We start from the raw sequence: 15,142 nt of genomic DNA on the forward strand, positions 1-15,142 counted from the left end.
TAGTGAGCATGAGCAGGGCGATTTGAAGCTTGGAGCTTGAGACTCTAGCTGCTAGCTGCGAAAAGAGATGCAGGATGACCCGCCAAAGTTCCAAGTGCCGTACCTCTCACACAGCCATCTCCATTTTCATAAGCCGTGCCTCCAATACCTGTGATCTCGAATACCGGTAGAGACCCGGCTCTTGTGGCTATGGACTGTATCGCGAAGGCCAAAGTAGTGGCCTCCTCCTCGGGTTTTAGGGAGGTACACGGTGGTATGTCTTCAAGGACTGAGGACAAGCGTTCTGTCACTAGCTCTACAGAAACATCTGACACGGAGTGTATGTATGCTTGGCAGGGCAGAGCTTCTGTTTCGTGTCACTTCGCGTCTTCTGACCATGTATCAAGCATTATACTGTCTACAATACCTGGCCTACGCGACTGGTTCGCGTGACTCAGGCGAGCAAATACTAGAGCAGCTAAGCCATCAGTGTCTTTCGACGCGTGATGCAGCATTTTTGATTGTCTGACGAACATCGCCTAGATGATATTGCGAACACCTGATACAACCCAGTCCTTGACACCCTTCTTTCTCTTTTCATCCTGCAGCTCAGCAATGCTGGCACGTCTCTGGCCCTCTGTAACATCAACACCACTGATCATGGTTCGCTGACCTTCTCTCATGCCATCGTAGATATCAATGTCCCTGGTTCTGATGAAGAGTGGACGATGTTCTGGGCGGGCGAACCAACTGTAGGTCTTCCAGATCAAGTATAGGGCAACCAAGAAAGGACCAGCCAGGTATGCCTCGAAAAAGAGCTCGGCGCTGAGTTGTGGACCACTGATGGGGTACAGAGCGACGTAGAACTGTGCGACAAGGCAGATGAAGTTGATGATGAGGCAGACCCAGGAGCCCCACACGCCGAACGCGGCCTTGAATGGCAGTTCGTCGACGGAGTGGCCGTTGAGAGCCCTACATACATATGGTCAGGATCAGAAGCAAGAATTATCCAAGGTCTCATCTTCGCTTACCAAGCTTTACGGAATCGAATGTGTGAGAGGGCAATACTGCCGTAGATGAAGAACAGCGAGAGACCAGACAAAGCCAGGAGCCATGTGAAGATATCACCGCCATTTTCAGCCAAGTTGATGAACGCCAAGCAGCCGAATAGCAACTGTAGTATGACGACCGAGACTGGGCGACCCTTCTTGTCGACGTATGCGAGGAGCTTTGGGCCCATGCCATGTGCTGCAAGAGCCTGGATTGTACGAGTCGATCCAAATGTGCAGGAATTGGCGACACTCATGACAGCGAGCAAGATCACGGCGTTGAAAATTGATGGGAGAGCCTTGATGCCTGCAAGCTGAATGGCAATGACGAAAGGCGAGTGACGGGAGGTGGAACCCTCCCCAGAGTACAGCGGGCTGTTGGCCGGCACGATCAATCCAATGAGCAGGAGGTTGACGACGTAGAAGATGGCAATACGCCATACGACCTGGTTGGATGCTCTTGGGATCTCCTTCCTTGGGTTCTCGGTCTCAGCAGCAGCAAGTCCCGTAAGCTCGGTTCCGGTGTAGGCGAACGAAGCCGTCACGAACACGCTGCAGAAGCCATGGAAGCCGTTTAAGAAGGCGCTGTAGGGAGCCGTCCTGAGCACTCATGTTAGCAGCAGATTCGGGTTCTCCACATGATTGATGGTCTTACCAGTATTCACCTCCAATGTAGCCTCTGTTGTCGGTTGGAACACCACCACAATTGATGATGATTCCAAGAATCATAAATCCGATACAGGCCAGGATTTTGATCACACTGAGCACGAATTCGACCTATGGCAATCAGCTGATGCATCAGAAGCGTTGTCAAATTTCTGGACTCTTACCTCTCCATATCCCTTGACACCAAAGACCTGAATGGCGACTAAAGCAACCAAAAGCGGCACGATCCATGCAGCGTTGTTGATGCCCTGTGAGCCTGGCCAATAGTGGATGATGTTGCAGGCAGCGGAAATCTCGAAGGGCAGGACAGTCAGCCATTGAATGGCGTATTGCCAACCACAAGCGAAGCCCCATGACGGATCGATGAACTTGACGATATACATAGTGAAGGCGCCATTAATCGGGTACATAACCGCCAGTTCTGCAAGTGCCTGCATCATGAGGTAAATCATCACGCCCACGATGATAAAGCCGATGAGAACCGAAGCAGGTCCACCACTTTGGAATGCGCCGCCCGATCCAATGAACAGACCAGCACCGATTGCACCACCGCTGTCAGTAGCAATCAGCATACTCGAATTCAAGCATTGCGGCCTTCAACGCACATGGCAATCATTTGCATGTGTCTGCCCTTCAAGTCTTGGTGGAGCTTGTTCTGGTCTGCAACGATGATGGCCTGGTCCTCAGCGTCCAGGCTGACCTGCCTGCCGCGCACATGATGGCCGAAAGGTGCTGGCTCTGTTTTCTCGAAGTCGTTGCCGTTCTTGACGAGGTCGACGCTTTCGCGTGCCAGACTCATGTTGGCGGTCGATCGAGGTCAAGGAGGGAGGGAGAAGGGGTTCAGCGAGATGTGCACGCAAGGGAAGGAAAGAACATAAAAGGTCCCGCGAGCGGAGGAAAGAGCATCGAAGCCGGAGCCCGGTGTACGCGACCGGACGCCACAATCTCGCTTTGGGCAGGTGTCATTGGCGGTGTTGATGATGAACAGAGGATGGTGGATGTGGGCAACTAGCGGGGGAAGTAACGAGCTCATGTTTCTCGTCTACCCGAGAAAGTCTTCTCCACGAAGCTTGGCATCGCCAGCTTCCAGAAGCTTTCAGCGGACACGTTCGAGACGCACTACGCCTCTTCGATGCAACCTTAGCGTGGCGCAAGGAGCTGAGAGCTCGCGATTATTCCATCGCTTGTCACACCTGATCAAGGTCCAGCGCCGCTAATAAGGCCGAGAAGATCGCCGTTGCCCGAAGTCTGATTTGCGACTGGCCATCCACATATTATTATCAAGGACGGACTTCACTTCCTTTTGTTGCGAATGCCAATCATCACCTTCGCCTTGACCGAGATCAGCCTTGGACGCGTCTGAAGGAATAAGTCGCACGTGCGATCCATCCGCAACGATTGGTTTCATCCGTGCGGCAAATTCACAGGATGAGTTTGGAATGTATAGTGTTGGATGGTGAGATCGATCTTCTTGGCGGCAACGATTCAAGGAGATGGCAATGTGGCGGGTCGCCGAGGCCGATCCGCAGTCTCCGCCATGGGTCGCGTTGACACGGATCTTGTTGATGCACAACCCGTCGTTATCATAGAACTCATCTGCGTCAGTGCTCCGAGACAGCAGCTGCAAGATGGTGATGCTGCGTCCAGAGATCAATATGTCTTGACATCAAGCTGTATTGATGAAGGTGGTGCACATCTGCTTGGCAACCAAGACAAGTCCGTTGAGACAAGCATTTCAAGACATTTCGCCAAGATGCTCTGGTAGAAGTTGTGATGCAATCCCAAGAAACTCACTGACTACTACTTGAGTATCTCTGCTCAGTCTGCGGCAAGTTCTAGATGCAGTGATAAGAAATTCGATGGTAATATACAACGACGCTGGTCGTGGACTGTATGGAGTGGGACTATAATATTGCACAGATTGAGCGGAAGCAGTTGTCGTCATTGCTCACATGGCGGCGAGCAGAGCCTTTTGGATATCTCCCTCCCAATTCTGGATCAAGCTTCCGTGATTCTCATCCTCGACACGTAAAATGGCATTACCTCCCAGACGTGCCGCATACAGTTCCCCATGAGCCACTGGCGCTACAGGATCGCGCTTTCCGTACCAGAGTTGGATCGGCAAATCTTTTCGAATCTCTTCAACGCGAAAGCCCCAGTCCTCGCCTAGGGTCTTTGCATCATCCACAAGGCCTTGGGTTCCCTGGGCAAAGATCTCCCGCGAAGTCCGTTGCACAAATAGTCGCAAAATTTCAGGAGTCTTCTTTGCTTCCGGATCTCTGGAGATAATGCTGTACCGCTCCTCATCACTCAAGTCAAGACGAGCCGCAGGATCTCGACTGAAGAACCACTTCGGCAGACTCGGCACGTACTTGCAAGCGCACCAGCCAAGATAGTTCTTCCATCCATGCATATCTGGCGAACCCAGGCCCACGACGATAGCCATGGCTTTCAACTTATCTGCAGGCAACGCATAAGCACACCCCAGTGCGTAAGGACCTCCAGCTGATGAGCCCATAACGGCATATTCGTCAAGACGGAGGTGATCGGCAAGCTGCTCAATATCTTCGGCATGATCCAAAAGCCTTCGTCCGGGCTGTGGTGAGCTCCAGCCTATGCCGGGTCGATCCACGGATATGAGTCTAGCACCAACATCGACTGCGATCTGATTCCACATCGCAGCCTCGGTGCGAGCTCCTGGCAAGCCATGTAGGCAGAAAATGACACGACCACGTGGGGACCCGTACTCTGCGTAGCCGAGTTTCCGACCGTCTCGTAACGTGATCGTAGCTGAAGTCTCCGTGTCAATCCGGTAGAGGCATGGCTTGCTTCGGTCCAGAACTAGCTGCTTTGCTGGTGAATTTGATATTGTGAGGTTCGTGAGGTATTGCACGAGCGCGCTCGGTAGGCGCCATAGGCTGTTGTATTGCGTTGGGAGTGTTTCTGCCATGTGGCTATAAGTGATCAATCTGGGCTGATACGGATCCTTATAAAGAACATGTTGTACTACATTGACTCATTAGGGCTCTCGGGGCTGTTCAGTTCAGCTGAGGATTTTTGTAGCCGAGATCTCCCGTGCAGCTACATCACCTGGCCGCATATGCGTAGCTGTGTATTCGTGTCACATTACCTAAATCAGATGTAGATGCGAGACCGATTTGAATCAGGCTCGAGGTGACGGACTCATGGCTGTTGGAAGGCAACAAAATCCTGTTGTATCCGCTTTTACGCTTTCATGCGCAGCACCGCCTCGGTTTTCTCGGTGCGCATGAAGCAGGTCCGCCACATGAAGTGGTTGCGCAGCTGATGCGGTGTCCGATATGTGTTTTGTCTCTCAACATCTTCCCTCTTTCTGTGAGCAATGCACCTACACAGCAGCAGAGCACATTCTGCTCTTCTAGAGCTCCTGCGAAGCTAGCCTTCTGTCGCGACCGAGAAGCTGATATCAACATGCTCGGTGAGCAGAACTATGACCAAGCTCTTGACTATGTAGTTATTGTGCAGTCGTTGCCCGGTTTTGTTCGCGGGACGAAAGGATCGCTCTGCGTAAGTATTCTCATTTGGGCACTATATTGTCCTTCCTTGAAAAGGATCCAAAATGTTCTAGTTTGGCTCTGAGTGGGAGCATAGCCCTCGATTCGACTCCACGGAATGATCGTGATCGTAATCTTGGGTTCCAGTTCAGAGCGGAAGAGCAAAGTTGAGCAGGAGGGAGGGTGGCATGCCAAGGAAGAACGCCAAGACCGTTCGTCTGAGGCGCGGCTTCTGGACGACACTATTCTGCTTGACTACATACCTCCACTGGACAAAAATGCGCGCTGGTCTCGCGCGACAGCTTGTCAATGACAGCAGTTAAGAGTCAGACAATGCAATTATCCCGTCTGAAGCACCTTGAGTGCACCAAGCACTTCCTTTGAGGTCGAGGCGAGAACCTTGTCTGCAGAAGATTATTTCCAAGCATGTTCTTTGTCGGACAACAAAGGAAGGACTCTGGCTCTTGTTAACGACACGGCGGGCAAGCATGAAGGTAGACCTGGCCTCCACCCCTTCTTCAGCCCAAAGCGCTCGTGCACCATTTTTCGTACCGTACCCAGAAATTCTTCAGGTCTAAGCATCCCATCACTGGATCTTTCGAGCAAGCATTGTCCGGTCACACCGCTGAGCCTTGGAGCCAGGATTAGCGGGCCCTTAGTTGATCGTTGGAGCTATTGAGCTTATAAGCCGAAGAACTTTGAGCTACAATAGTCGGCCAACGACAATGTCAGTGTCTTTCTCGGAGGTCAAGCTGGTGGTGAATGTCTTTGATGTGACGTATTGAGAGGTTGTGCGGAATCGGTCGTCGAGGCTAGGCGCGTATATGCTTCCCATAACGTGCTTCATCAATGGTTGCGCCGCGGCGCGATGTTGGAGAAGCAATACTATTTGTTGCGAATTTCGCTGATGTCCTGGTGGCAAGATAAGTTGTAGGATAAAGTGTCTGTGGCGTAATTAGCAAGCACGCTGGCAATCATGTTAGTCTGCCCAGCCTTCACTGCGCATGCACTTGTCTTTATCTTTGCAGAATTGCGGGACCTGAGGGCTGTTCAAAACTGTGCGCTCCATCCGTCCTCCTATTGCTCACTATCAGGAGCCTTACCACACCTGTACCCAGCCCTACTATCTCAAACTCATACTGATCTTCTTACCTGTTGTTCTGCAGCAGTCCTTTCTTGAACCGCAATGAACAAAGGGCATATCAAGCTGTGTAAGAAAAACCTTCCGACCCTCGAAGCCGCCGGAATCCATGTGCCAACCTACGATCGCTCGAAGATGAGGGAGGGCATTGTCCACTTCGGTGTCGGCGGCTTCCATCGTGCACATCTGGCTCAGTACATCCACATGCTGGCCACCGAGCACAACGTGATGGACTGGTCGATTTGCGGCGTGGGGTTGATGCCTTCCGATATTGCCATGCGAGACGCTCTCGTTAGCCAGGATTGTCTGTATACCGTCGTCGAGGGAAGCGCCGAGGGGTCCAAGATTCATGTCGTTGGTAGCATTACATCGTACCTATATGCGCCAACGGACCCGGAAAAGGTCATTGCGAAGCTCGCTCATCCTGATACACGTATCGTAAGTCTGACCATAACGGAATCCGGATACTGCTTCAATGAGACGACCAAAGAGCTGGACACCTTGCATCCGAGTATCGCTGCGGACTTGCAAGTAATGGCTAAAGGTGGCTCGCCGACAACCGTGTATGGCTATATCGTTGCTGGTCTTGCCCGCAGGCAGAGGCTAGGATTACCACCTTTCACTTTACTGTCGTGCGACAATATTGTGCAGAATGGTCAGCTACTCAAGAAAATGTTGCTTTCTTTCACAAAGCACATCGACAGTACCTTGGCTGGCTGGGTTGAACGCAACGGCGCCTTTCCCAACAGCATGGTCGATCGTATTACCCCAAGAACACGGCCTGATGACGTGCAACGCTTGGCGAGAAGATACAATGTCATCGATGCTTGGCCAGTCGTTACTGAACCGTTCATTCAGTGGGTCATGGAAGACAACTTCACGATGGGACGTCCACAATGGGAGAATGTCGGGGTCCAGATTGCGGAGGACGTGGAGCCCTTCGAGAAGATGAAGCTGTCATTGCTAAATGGCACTCATTCGGCAATAGGATATCTGGCCCATCTGACGGGGTATGAGTACATCCACGAGGCCATTCGTAGTGCCGACTTCCGGAATTACATACGTGGGATGATGGACTTCGAGCTTCGTCCACTCCTCGACCACATCCCAGGGATTGACTTGGACAAGTATTGCGACTCAGTCATCGAACGCTTCTCCAACCCAACGATGGGTGATCGCGTGCTCCGTATCTGCCAGGACGGATCCGGCAAGATGCCAAAGTACATTCTCTCACCACTGTCGAAGCAGTTGAAACAGGGAGGCGGTTTCAGCCGATTGACGCTTTGCGTTGCAGCATGGTTTCGATTCTTGAATGGCGTCGACGAATGGGGCAGAGAATACGTGGTGGATGATCCCATGGCCGCTGAGCTGCAGCTGCTGGCTATCGAGAGTGGATCGGATGCTGCAGGATTGCTGGGTGTCAGCCGCCTCTTTGATCAGACCTTACAGCACTCCGCTCCATTTCTGAAGAAGTTAAATGCGCAGCTCGAGAGCCTGTATAGGTATGGAGCCAGAGCGACTCTTATTAGGGTGCTGGAAGCTGTGGAACAGGCAGCTGAGGCCGGTGCGCTGATTGAACATCAGAATGTTGACGGCCTGGCTTGGCGGCTTGAGATCGCCCATATCTAAGATCTGATACAGCGAGACTCAACTCTTGTGAGGTTTTTTGTAGCTGCATCGGGAGGTGGCGTTCATAGGGGTTTCCACTGTACTTTGTCTATGCGTATTAGTATCATTTCTTGTCGATGTGGGTGGCAAGGTGCCGGCCGACTCAGAGCTGTTCTCCCTGTGAAATAGCTAAGAGCCGGAACATTCTGTGACGTGACATTGATATGCCTTGTGTTTTGATGATGATCGAGCAAGAAGTCTATACCTTGGAATGGAAGGCTGTCTGGTACTCGGGATTCGGGAGTCGGCGCATGGCCATTCTTTGCCGATGAAGCGAAACGCGTGTCCCGCTTCACGCGTCAAGTGAATGAACGAACATGCGATGATGAAGTCTTCAAGTCCACTGCCGATACCGCGCTCGGACGAACTCGAAGATCTGTATGCAGCTTCATCGAATGATCAAAGCTGCGATACAGCACCTACATCATACTCCGATGACCTGGAAGCGCTGAACGCGATCGAACACGAAAGCAAACGCGAGAAAGCCGCGACGGTGGTGCAGCATCGCAGCTGGAAAGTGTCTGAAGTCTTCCTCAGCGAACCCAGAGAAGCACAAACCTCATCGCCCATACAAATGGCCAACATGACTTCGAGTCCGCCTCCAACCCCCTCGCCAATGAAAAAGCGCAAGTTCGGCACTCTCAATCTGGGCACAAGCACTTTGACGCGTCCGGCGAAGGCACAGAAAGTGTTCTATGGCATCAATATACACCAATTGCTGGACGACGCGAAGGCTGAAGAGAACATACCGAAAGCCGCGAAGACACGGGAACAAATACCAACGCCGCCAGCAGAGCCTGCTACCAAAAGCAAACGAGCCAATCTGCTGTGGACGGAGAAGTACCGAGCCAGAAAGTTCACAGATCTGATCGGTGATGAACGCACACATCGCCATGTCATGCATTGGCTGAAGCGGTGGGATCAGATTGTCTTTCCGGGATCATACCGACCTAAAGTCAAGAAGGGCGCACTTGTTGAGGAAGAGAAGCCGCATCGCAAGATTTTGATGCTGACAGGTCCACCTGGATTGGGCAAGACCACTCTGGCACATGTATGCGCGAGGCAAGCTGGATATGAGGTGCAAGAGATTAATGCAAGCGACGAAAGAAGTGCCACTGTAGTGAAAGGCAGAATAAGAGATATGGTGGGGACGGAGAATGTCAAGAATGTGGACAACAAGACTGCTGAAGGGAAGGTCAAGAAGGCCGCGAAGCCAGTCTGTGTGATTGTTGATGAGGTCGATGGTGTGGTCGGTGGAAGTGGCGGAGGCGGAGAAGGAGGCTTTGTGAAAGCGTTGATCGATTTGATTATGCTTGACCAGAAGAACACTCCTCTGGCATCGATGTCTCAAGCACCAGCCAAAAACAAGAAGAAAGGCGAGCGCTTTCGACTACTGCGACCTCTGATTCTGGTCTGCAACGACGTCTACCACCCATCACTCCGACCCTTGCGGCAAAGCTCGGTGGCAGAAGTGATTCACGTACGGAAGCCGCCAGTGCAAAGCTTGGTGACTCGCTTACAGCAAGTCTTCGAGAAAGAAGGCGTACCTTGCGACACTGATGGCGTTCGAAGACTTTGCGAGGCAGCATGGGGTGTCAGCAACCGGAAGGAGGATCGCAAAGCAGCTGGAGCAGGTGAAGGTGATATGCGAGGCATTATGGTAGTTGGAGAATGGGTGGCTGGCAAGCTACGAGCATCAAACAACGGCAGCGAACGGCTGACCCGCAAATGGGTAGAAGACAATGTTCTCTCAGATCTGGCTCATGGCGGAGGTGGCGCCAGAGGTCTGGGACGAGGCGGGCCCAAAGACATTGTTGAGCGTGTCTTCCAAGAAGGAGCTGGCTTTCCCAAAACAGCTCCAATGTCCACGCCTCTCCAGATAGCAGGCAATGACGGCGTGAAAGGTGTGGCGGAAGGCGTTCGTCGGACCGCTACCTCTCGCCTTCGAGAGCTTATCGACACGCTCGGCGACACGGACCGCATCATCACAGACTGCTTCTCAACTTACCCCGAACGGCCTTTCCAAGACGACACTATGCTCTCCAAGCCCGATTCCGCCTATGAGTGGCTCAACTTTCACGACCGTCTCTCATCGGCAGTCCATACGAGCAATGAATGGGAACTAGCTCCTTACCTTAGCACACCAGTTCTCGCATTCCACCACCTCTTTGCCTCCCCCACTGGTATCCAATACCAAGCACCTACAGCCATGGCCGACGCAGACACCGAAGACTCGTCTCCCACCCATCCCTTCTCCGGCCCTTCAGCCTCCTGGACAGCTCACGAAGCCCAGAAATCCAACGAATCTCACCTTCAAACACTACAGTCAAACCTCTCCCTGTCCCTACTCCGCTCCTTCCGCTCTCACACCGACATAGCAACAGATCTCCAACCCTACCTCCTACGAATGCTCAACCCCTCAGTGAACCCAATCGTAGTAGGAGGCAGCGGCAAAGACAAAGGCACAGCCTCCGTGCGCAAAGCAAGCGAACAAACCCTCATAAAACGCGCCGTAAACGTCATGGGAGCAAGTGGGATCAGATTCGAACGTGTTCGACTCGATGGCGGCGCATTTGAAGAGAAGAGGTTCGGCGCAGCCAATGAATGGGTCTACCGAATGGAACCTCCGATCGATACGTTATGTACCTTTGAAACCGGTGGCAAAGGTTTTGGTGAAGCGGGAGGTGTCAAGACACGCTACGCAGTCCGACAAGTCTTGGAACAGGAATGGAAGAAAGAGGAAGTACGACTTGCTGAGGAGGCTCGACTTGCAAGATTCGGGGTGGCGAATTCTACGGCTGTTGCGCCAGCTGATGTGATGAAAAAGAGGAAGCAGTTGGACGATGTTGACGCTGGTGGGAAAAAGATTGTGAGGGATTTCTTTGGGAGACCGGTGGTGGTTCCGTTGAATGGGGAAGAGACTGAAGTGCAGAAGAGGAGGAGGATGGAAGCGGAGAAGAGAGAGAAGGGACTGGGTGTTTGGGTTACGTTTCACGAGGGTTTCTCGAATGCTGTGAGGAAACCGATTACTTTGAAGGAGTTCATGCAAGGTCTGTAGGTAGCAAATTGTAAATGACACGAAAAGAGCATTATTGATGAAGTGCTTGATGCCGATATGGCGGATGCTTTCATTATTTCCTCCACCTGCTGCCAGCTACCTTTGATGCCTGATAATGATGCACTTGACGTGCATCCCGCGTTGCTACAACGAGACGCAGACGGATTTGCTGCCAAGCTGCGCTGCTCGCCTCTGCGCCGATGTCTCGGTGGCGATGAATGATGGGCATAGCCTCCTCCAATAGAAGCTACCAAAATAGACCGCAAGATGTCCAGCCGCCAATGCTACATGTCTGAGGTAATGAGCTTGGGCTTCGTCGGTTTGAGATGCCATCGGCACACCGAATGAGGTTGCGGTGGTCGAACCTGAGAATGTCTGCTGTGGAACTTCCCAGATCATTTCCTGGAAAACACGACTCTTGTTCGCCTCTGTTCGATCACTCCGCGTAGAGCATCTCCTGCTGTGCTGGTTCAGGCACGTATTCGTACTCGATATTCGTCTTCGGACCCTTGCCACCTTTCTTGCGTGGTTTCGGCGGTGGTGCACTCGGTCGTTTCCGCTTCAGACCATTGAGTTGCTTCTTGAGCTCTGCGATGTCCTCATCGTCCTCATCGTCATCTTCATCTTCCTCGTCTTCGTCTTCACCTTCTTCCTGCGATCCGCCCTCATCATCATCCTCGCCATCCTCGCCATCTTCCTGACTCCACCAATCCTCAAAATCTTCCATATCATCTTCCTGATCCGATTCCTCCACATCAGAGACGTACTCAACATCAGCCTCTCCATTCTCTCTCTCGTATTCATAGTCATTCTCCTCTTCCTCTTCAATACCTTCATCAAGATCCTCATCACGTATACCTTCCTGACTCCTCTCCAGGCCTCTCATAATCTTTTTCCACACTCTCTCCTCCACATTGAGTGGCTGCTCGCCATAAGCTCCACTTTTCAACCTCTCTATAAGCTCTCTTTCAATGGCTCTCTCAATCTTCGCCGCCGCCTCGGCCTTCCTCTCTCGCGTCTCCTCTCGTCTCCGAATCTTGGGCGCCATCTTACTGACCATCCTCTCTCCTAATCTCTCCTCCTCCTTCGCCAATTTTTGCGCTCGGACTCTCACTTGCGTCAACCTCGTCAGGCGCTGCTTACATTTATGCAGCAGAAATTTCGGCCAGTATATCAATCTCTCATCAATCTGCTCTAGCGCTTTCGTGTAGTTTGAGGAGAGTCGGATCTTCTCCCACCATTTTGACGGCAAATGGCTTCGCTCGACCGTTTTTATATACAGATATAATCGCTGATTAGTGGGATCCGCGCGGATTGTGGCATACCGAGAGTTGGCCAACGGGCAGGATTGGCGATTGCAAAGACCCGTGACATTGTGTTCGTTGCGACAGAATGTGGACTTGGTGGACTTTTGGTCTTTGCCGCTGTTGCCTGGGAGCTTGAGTTTGAAGGAGCAGAATTGTTGATTTATTATCGACCACACGATCTCGTCGGACGCCATGGCGGAGGTCGGAGAGATGTGAAGTGACAGGTAGAGATGTGATTTTGAGAGACGGCGTTGTGCTTTGCGATTTGCGACTTTCCAAAAATTTGGAGGCAAGCGCACTCGGTCCTTTCGGCAGATCGAGCCGAACCCTAATCAGGGTCAGCAGTGGTCTGTGCTGCCAAGCAAATCTCACATTCCAACTTCACTTCTCACCTGATCCCCTTTTCGGTCAAGATTTTACTCAATTTACCATACATGGCGACTACTTCTAACCAATTGGCTGTAGTCGCATAACTTGGAGGTTTCACAGGCTCGATTGGGATTGGATTTCGGACGCTTGTGGTTTATTCTGATCGGCTACATTGTTGGCAGTCTACTGCTGACCTTCGGGATGGTCCGCGAGGCTCTCATGGCGGCATTGATCCTTTTTGAGCACAGCATAGCAACGACTGCCGAGTGCATCCCATGCGGACGTTGAGGATTATACTCATCAGTCCCCCCAGGGAGGACGAGCATCCGAAGCCTGCGAGCAGATGGCCCGACAAACGCAAATACGCCAAGCCAGTTGTGGTAATATAAGTAGATGGATGCTCGATGTTCTCCTTCGAGATGTCTTTGTTATACTGGTAAAGATTGATGGCGCGGCCGTGGCCATATTGCTTTTACGCCCTCAATGACCATTTAGTGAATCCCGACTTGGGCTAGACCACGAGTCTCTGGAGGCACTCGGTGTGCGTTTCGAACCATCAGAGCTCCGGCTTGCGATGATCCGGGGAGAAGCGCAGCATAATGCGATTGTGGAAATCGTTACAAATCATGCCGAGAATATTTCTGTCTGCGTGTCGACCATCGAACGTGCAGTAGAATATAGCACAGATGGGGCAAGGATTGCTATCAATTGTTCCTGGCTTGCCACAGATGGGCACTTTGCGATGAAGGCTGCCATTAGGAGTAATGCGCGATGGAAAAAATGCAGCATGTAAAATCGACGAAGATAAGAGGAAACTATCGTTACGGTGGTGGGATGGTGTATGGGTAGCGAATGAAATTCGTCGTTGACACTTGAATTATTCTATGGGGAATGTTACGCACGCGCCATGCCGAGCATGCGAGAAATGGAGCTGCATTCATGCTGGAGTCTACGCGCTGCACTTACAATGCCTCGCGACTCTATTCTTTACTCAAAGCGAAGGCACTGCGCTGAAGTGTCAGCTACGGCGATATGGTCTTCGACGCTGCGAGCATTGTGTCCGTCCTACTGGAAGCCGGGTCGCGGATGCGCACTTACTCATGCTGAATGCAACGACGGCGTTCCATTTCTTCGAAGAACAGCGTGGAGAAATTATGTATCGCACCTGCCGACTGCTCCCACGCCGTTGCGACAATGACGTTCAGGTCAGGCAAGCACGACCGCTCCAATTCTCGCAAGAATGTGCACCACGAAAGCTCGCCATCAACGATGGTCATGGCCGACACAGACAGTCTCGCACGACTGATGCAGTCGCTTCCGCAAGAAATCTTCGACAAGATCTACCGACAAGTGTTCGACTTGCCTCGTTGGACCGGTCTGAAGGAAGCGGCTGAAATCCCCTTCACTCTATTGCACGTCGACTATTCGAGCCGCGAGGAAGTGGCCGCGGCTTTCTACAGTACTGCATCTATCATCCATTATCTCGGCACGCATAAATCCTATCTCGACTTCATACCTCGTCACCACCGATTCCTGGTTCCCGAGGTGTTTTGCGCTTACAACCACTTCAATTGCACCAAGTATGATATAGACCATCGGAGCATGAGCCCTGCTTATATGCCGCACGGAGCGATTATGAGGTGGTACTGCTGTATACCGATAGTTCGTGGCTGCCTTCCATCATTCCATGCCCTCCAAGCATAGCTGACGGATTTGCGCAGTTGAAATGCTATTATGCGGACTCGAAGACTTGCAATTTGGTCATGGAGAGGGACAACGCCAGGTTGAGGGAGCGACAGCGGCTGGCGGCTTTGTTGGAGCAGGAAAGCGACTTGGATTGATGGCTACTCTCGATGACTCCGGTCGATGCGCTCAGTCAAGAGACTGGGGTCGCAGACAGCATAACAAGAACAGGCCGTGGAATTGAAGCGACTGAATGGGATCTCTCACTGCACTGCACTGCACTGCTAGTCAGGACACCTTTCTCACCTCACGGCACATCAAGCGAGATTGGACGAGTCGTGGAGTCAGGCAGGGTCGCAAAGCTTGACTGTAACATATTGTTCGACAAGGAACAGACTGGATTAGTACTGCAGTACTGCTTCGCAATCGATATCTGGAAGAGTCAATCATCCGGCCAAAAGCTCAGATCAAGGGGCGCCAGATGTCACCAGAAAGGCAATGTTATGGGTATGCCCTTGGTCAGACTACGGGTGCAAGTCAGAACTCAGGAGCTGTGTTACTCACTTTAATTGTGGTCCTGTACAAAGTCTTTCACATGTCACTGTTGCAGAATTTGTGCTTCTCTCGCGTTTCCACCACCTCTTCGCAACTAACATAACGCATCACGATAGATACGATACGAGGCCTTT

At 51.9% G+C, this 15,142-nt stretch overlaps 4 protein-coding genes across 4 annotated transcripts; 2 read left to right on the forward strand and 2 right to left on the reverse strand.

Moving 5' to 3' along the window:
• Nucleotides 1-370: 370 nt before the first annotated feature.
• MYCFIDRAFT_202535 (uncharacterized protein) lies at nt 371-6,775 on the reverse strand (the record flags this gene model as incomplete). Its single annotated transcript, XM_007925570.1, has 9 exons — nt 371-951; nt 1,011-1,628; nt 1,684-1,805; nt 1,859-2,288; nt 2,741-2,787; nt 5,145-5,249; nt 6,070-6,139; nt 6,488-6,538; nt 6,744-6,775. The coding sequence occupies 9 exons, from the start codon at nt 6,773-6,775 to the stop codon at nt 519-521; spliced, it is 1,908 nt and encodes a 635-aa protein (XP_007923761.1). The 3' UTR covers nt 371-518.
• Nucleotides 6,776-8,652: 1,877 nt separating this feature from the next.
• MYCFIDRAFT_133189 (uncharacterized protein) lies at nt 8,653-11,094 on the forward strand (the record flags this gene model as incomplete). The annotated part of the gene is made up of 1 exon (XM_007925571.1): nt 8,653-11,094. The coding sequence occupies one exon, from the start codon at nt 8,653-8,655 to the stop codon at nt 11,092-11,094; it is 2,442 nt and encodes an 813-aa protein (XP_007923762.1).
• An 872-nt stretch (nt 11,095-11,966) lies between these two features.
• Nucleotides 11,967-12,595, reverse strand: MYCFIDRAFT_181979 (uncharacterized protein; the record flags this gene model as incomplete). The annotated part of the gene is made up of 1 exon (XM_007925573.1): nt 11,967-12,595. A coding segment is annotated over one exon (629 nt), but the record flags the coding sequence as incomplete, so codon positions are not given.
• A 1,282-nt stretch (nt 12,596-13,877) lies between these two features.
• MYCFIDRAFT_172256 (uncharacterized protein) lies at nt 13,878-15,111 on the forward strand (the record flags this gene model as incomplete). The annotated part of the gene is made up of 5 exons (XM_007925574.1): nt 13,878-14,410; nt 14,434-14,530; nt 14,554-14,659; nt 14,685-14,822; nt 14,849-15,111. 5 exons carry the CDS (start codon nt 13,878-13,880, stop codon nt 15,109-15,111), a joined length of 1,137 nt encoding a protein of 378 aa, XP_007923765.1.
• Between the last annotated feature and the right edge of the window lie 31 nt (nt 15,112-15,142).

Source organism: Pseudocercospora fijiensis, assembly GCF_000340215.1.
Source record: "Pseudocercospora fijiensis CIRAD86 unplaced genomic scaffold MYCFIscaffold_2, whole genome shotgun sequence".
Classification (NCBI taxonomy): domain Eukaryota; kingdom Fungi; phylum Ascomycota; class Dothideomycetes; order Mycosphaerellales; family Mycosphaerellaceae; genus Pseudocercospora; species Pseudocercospora fijiensis.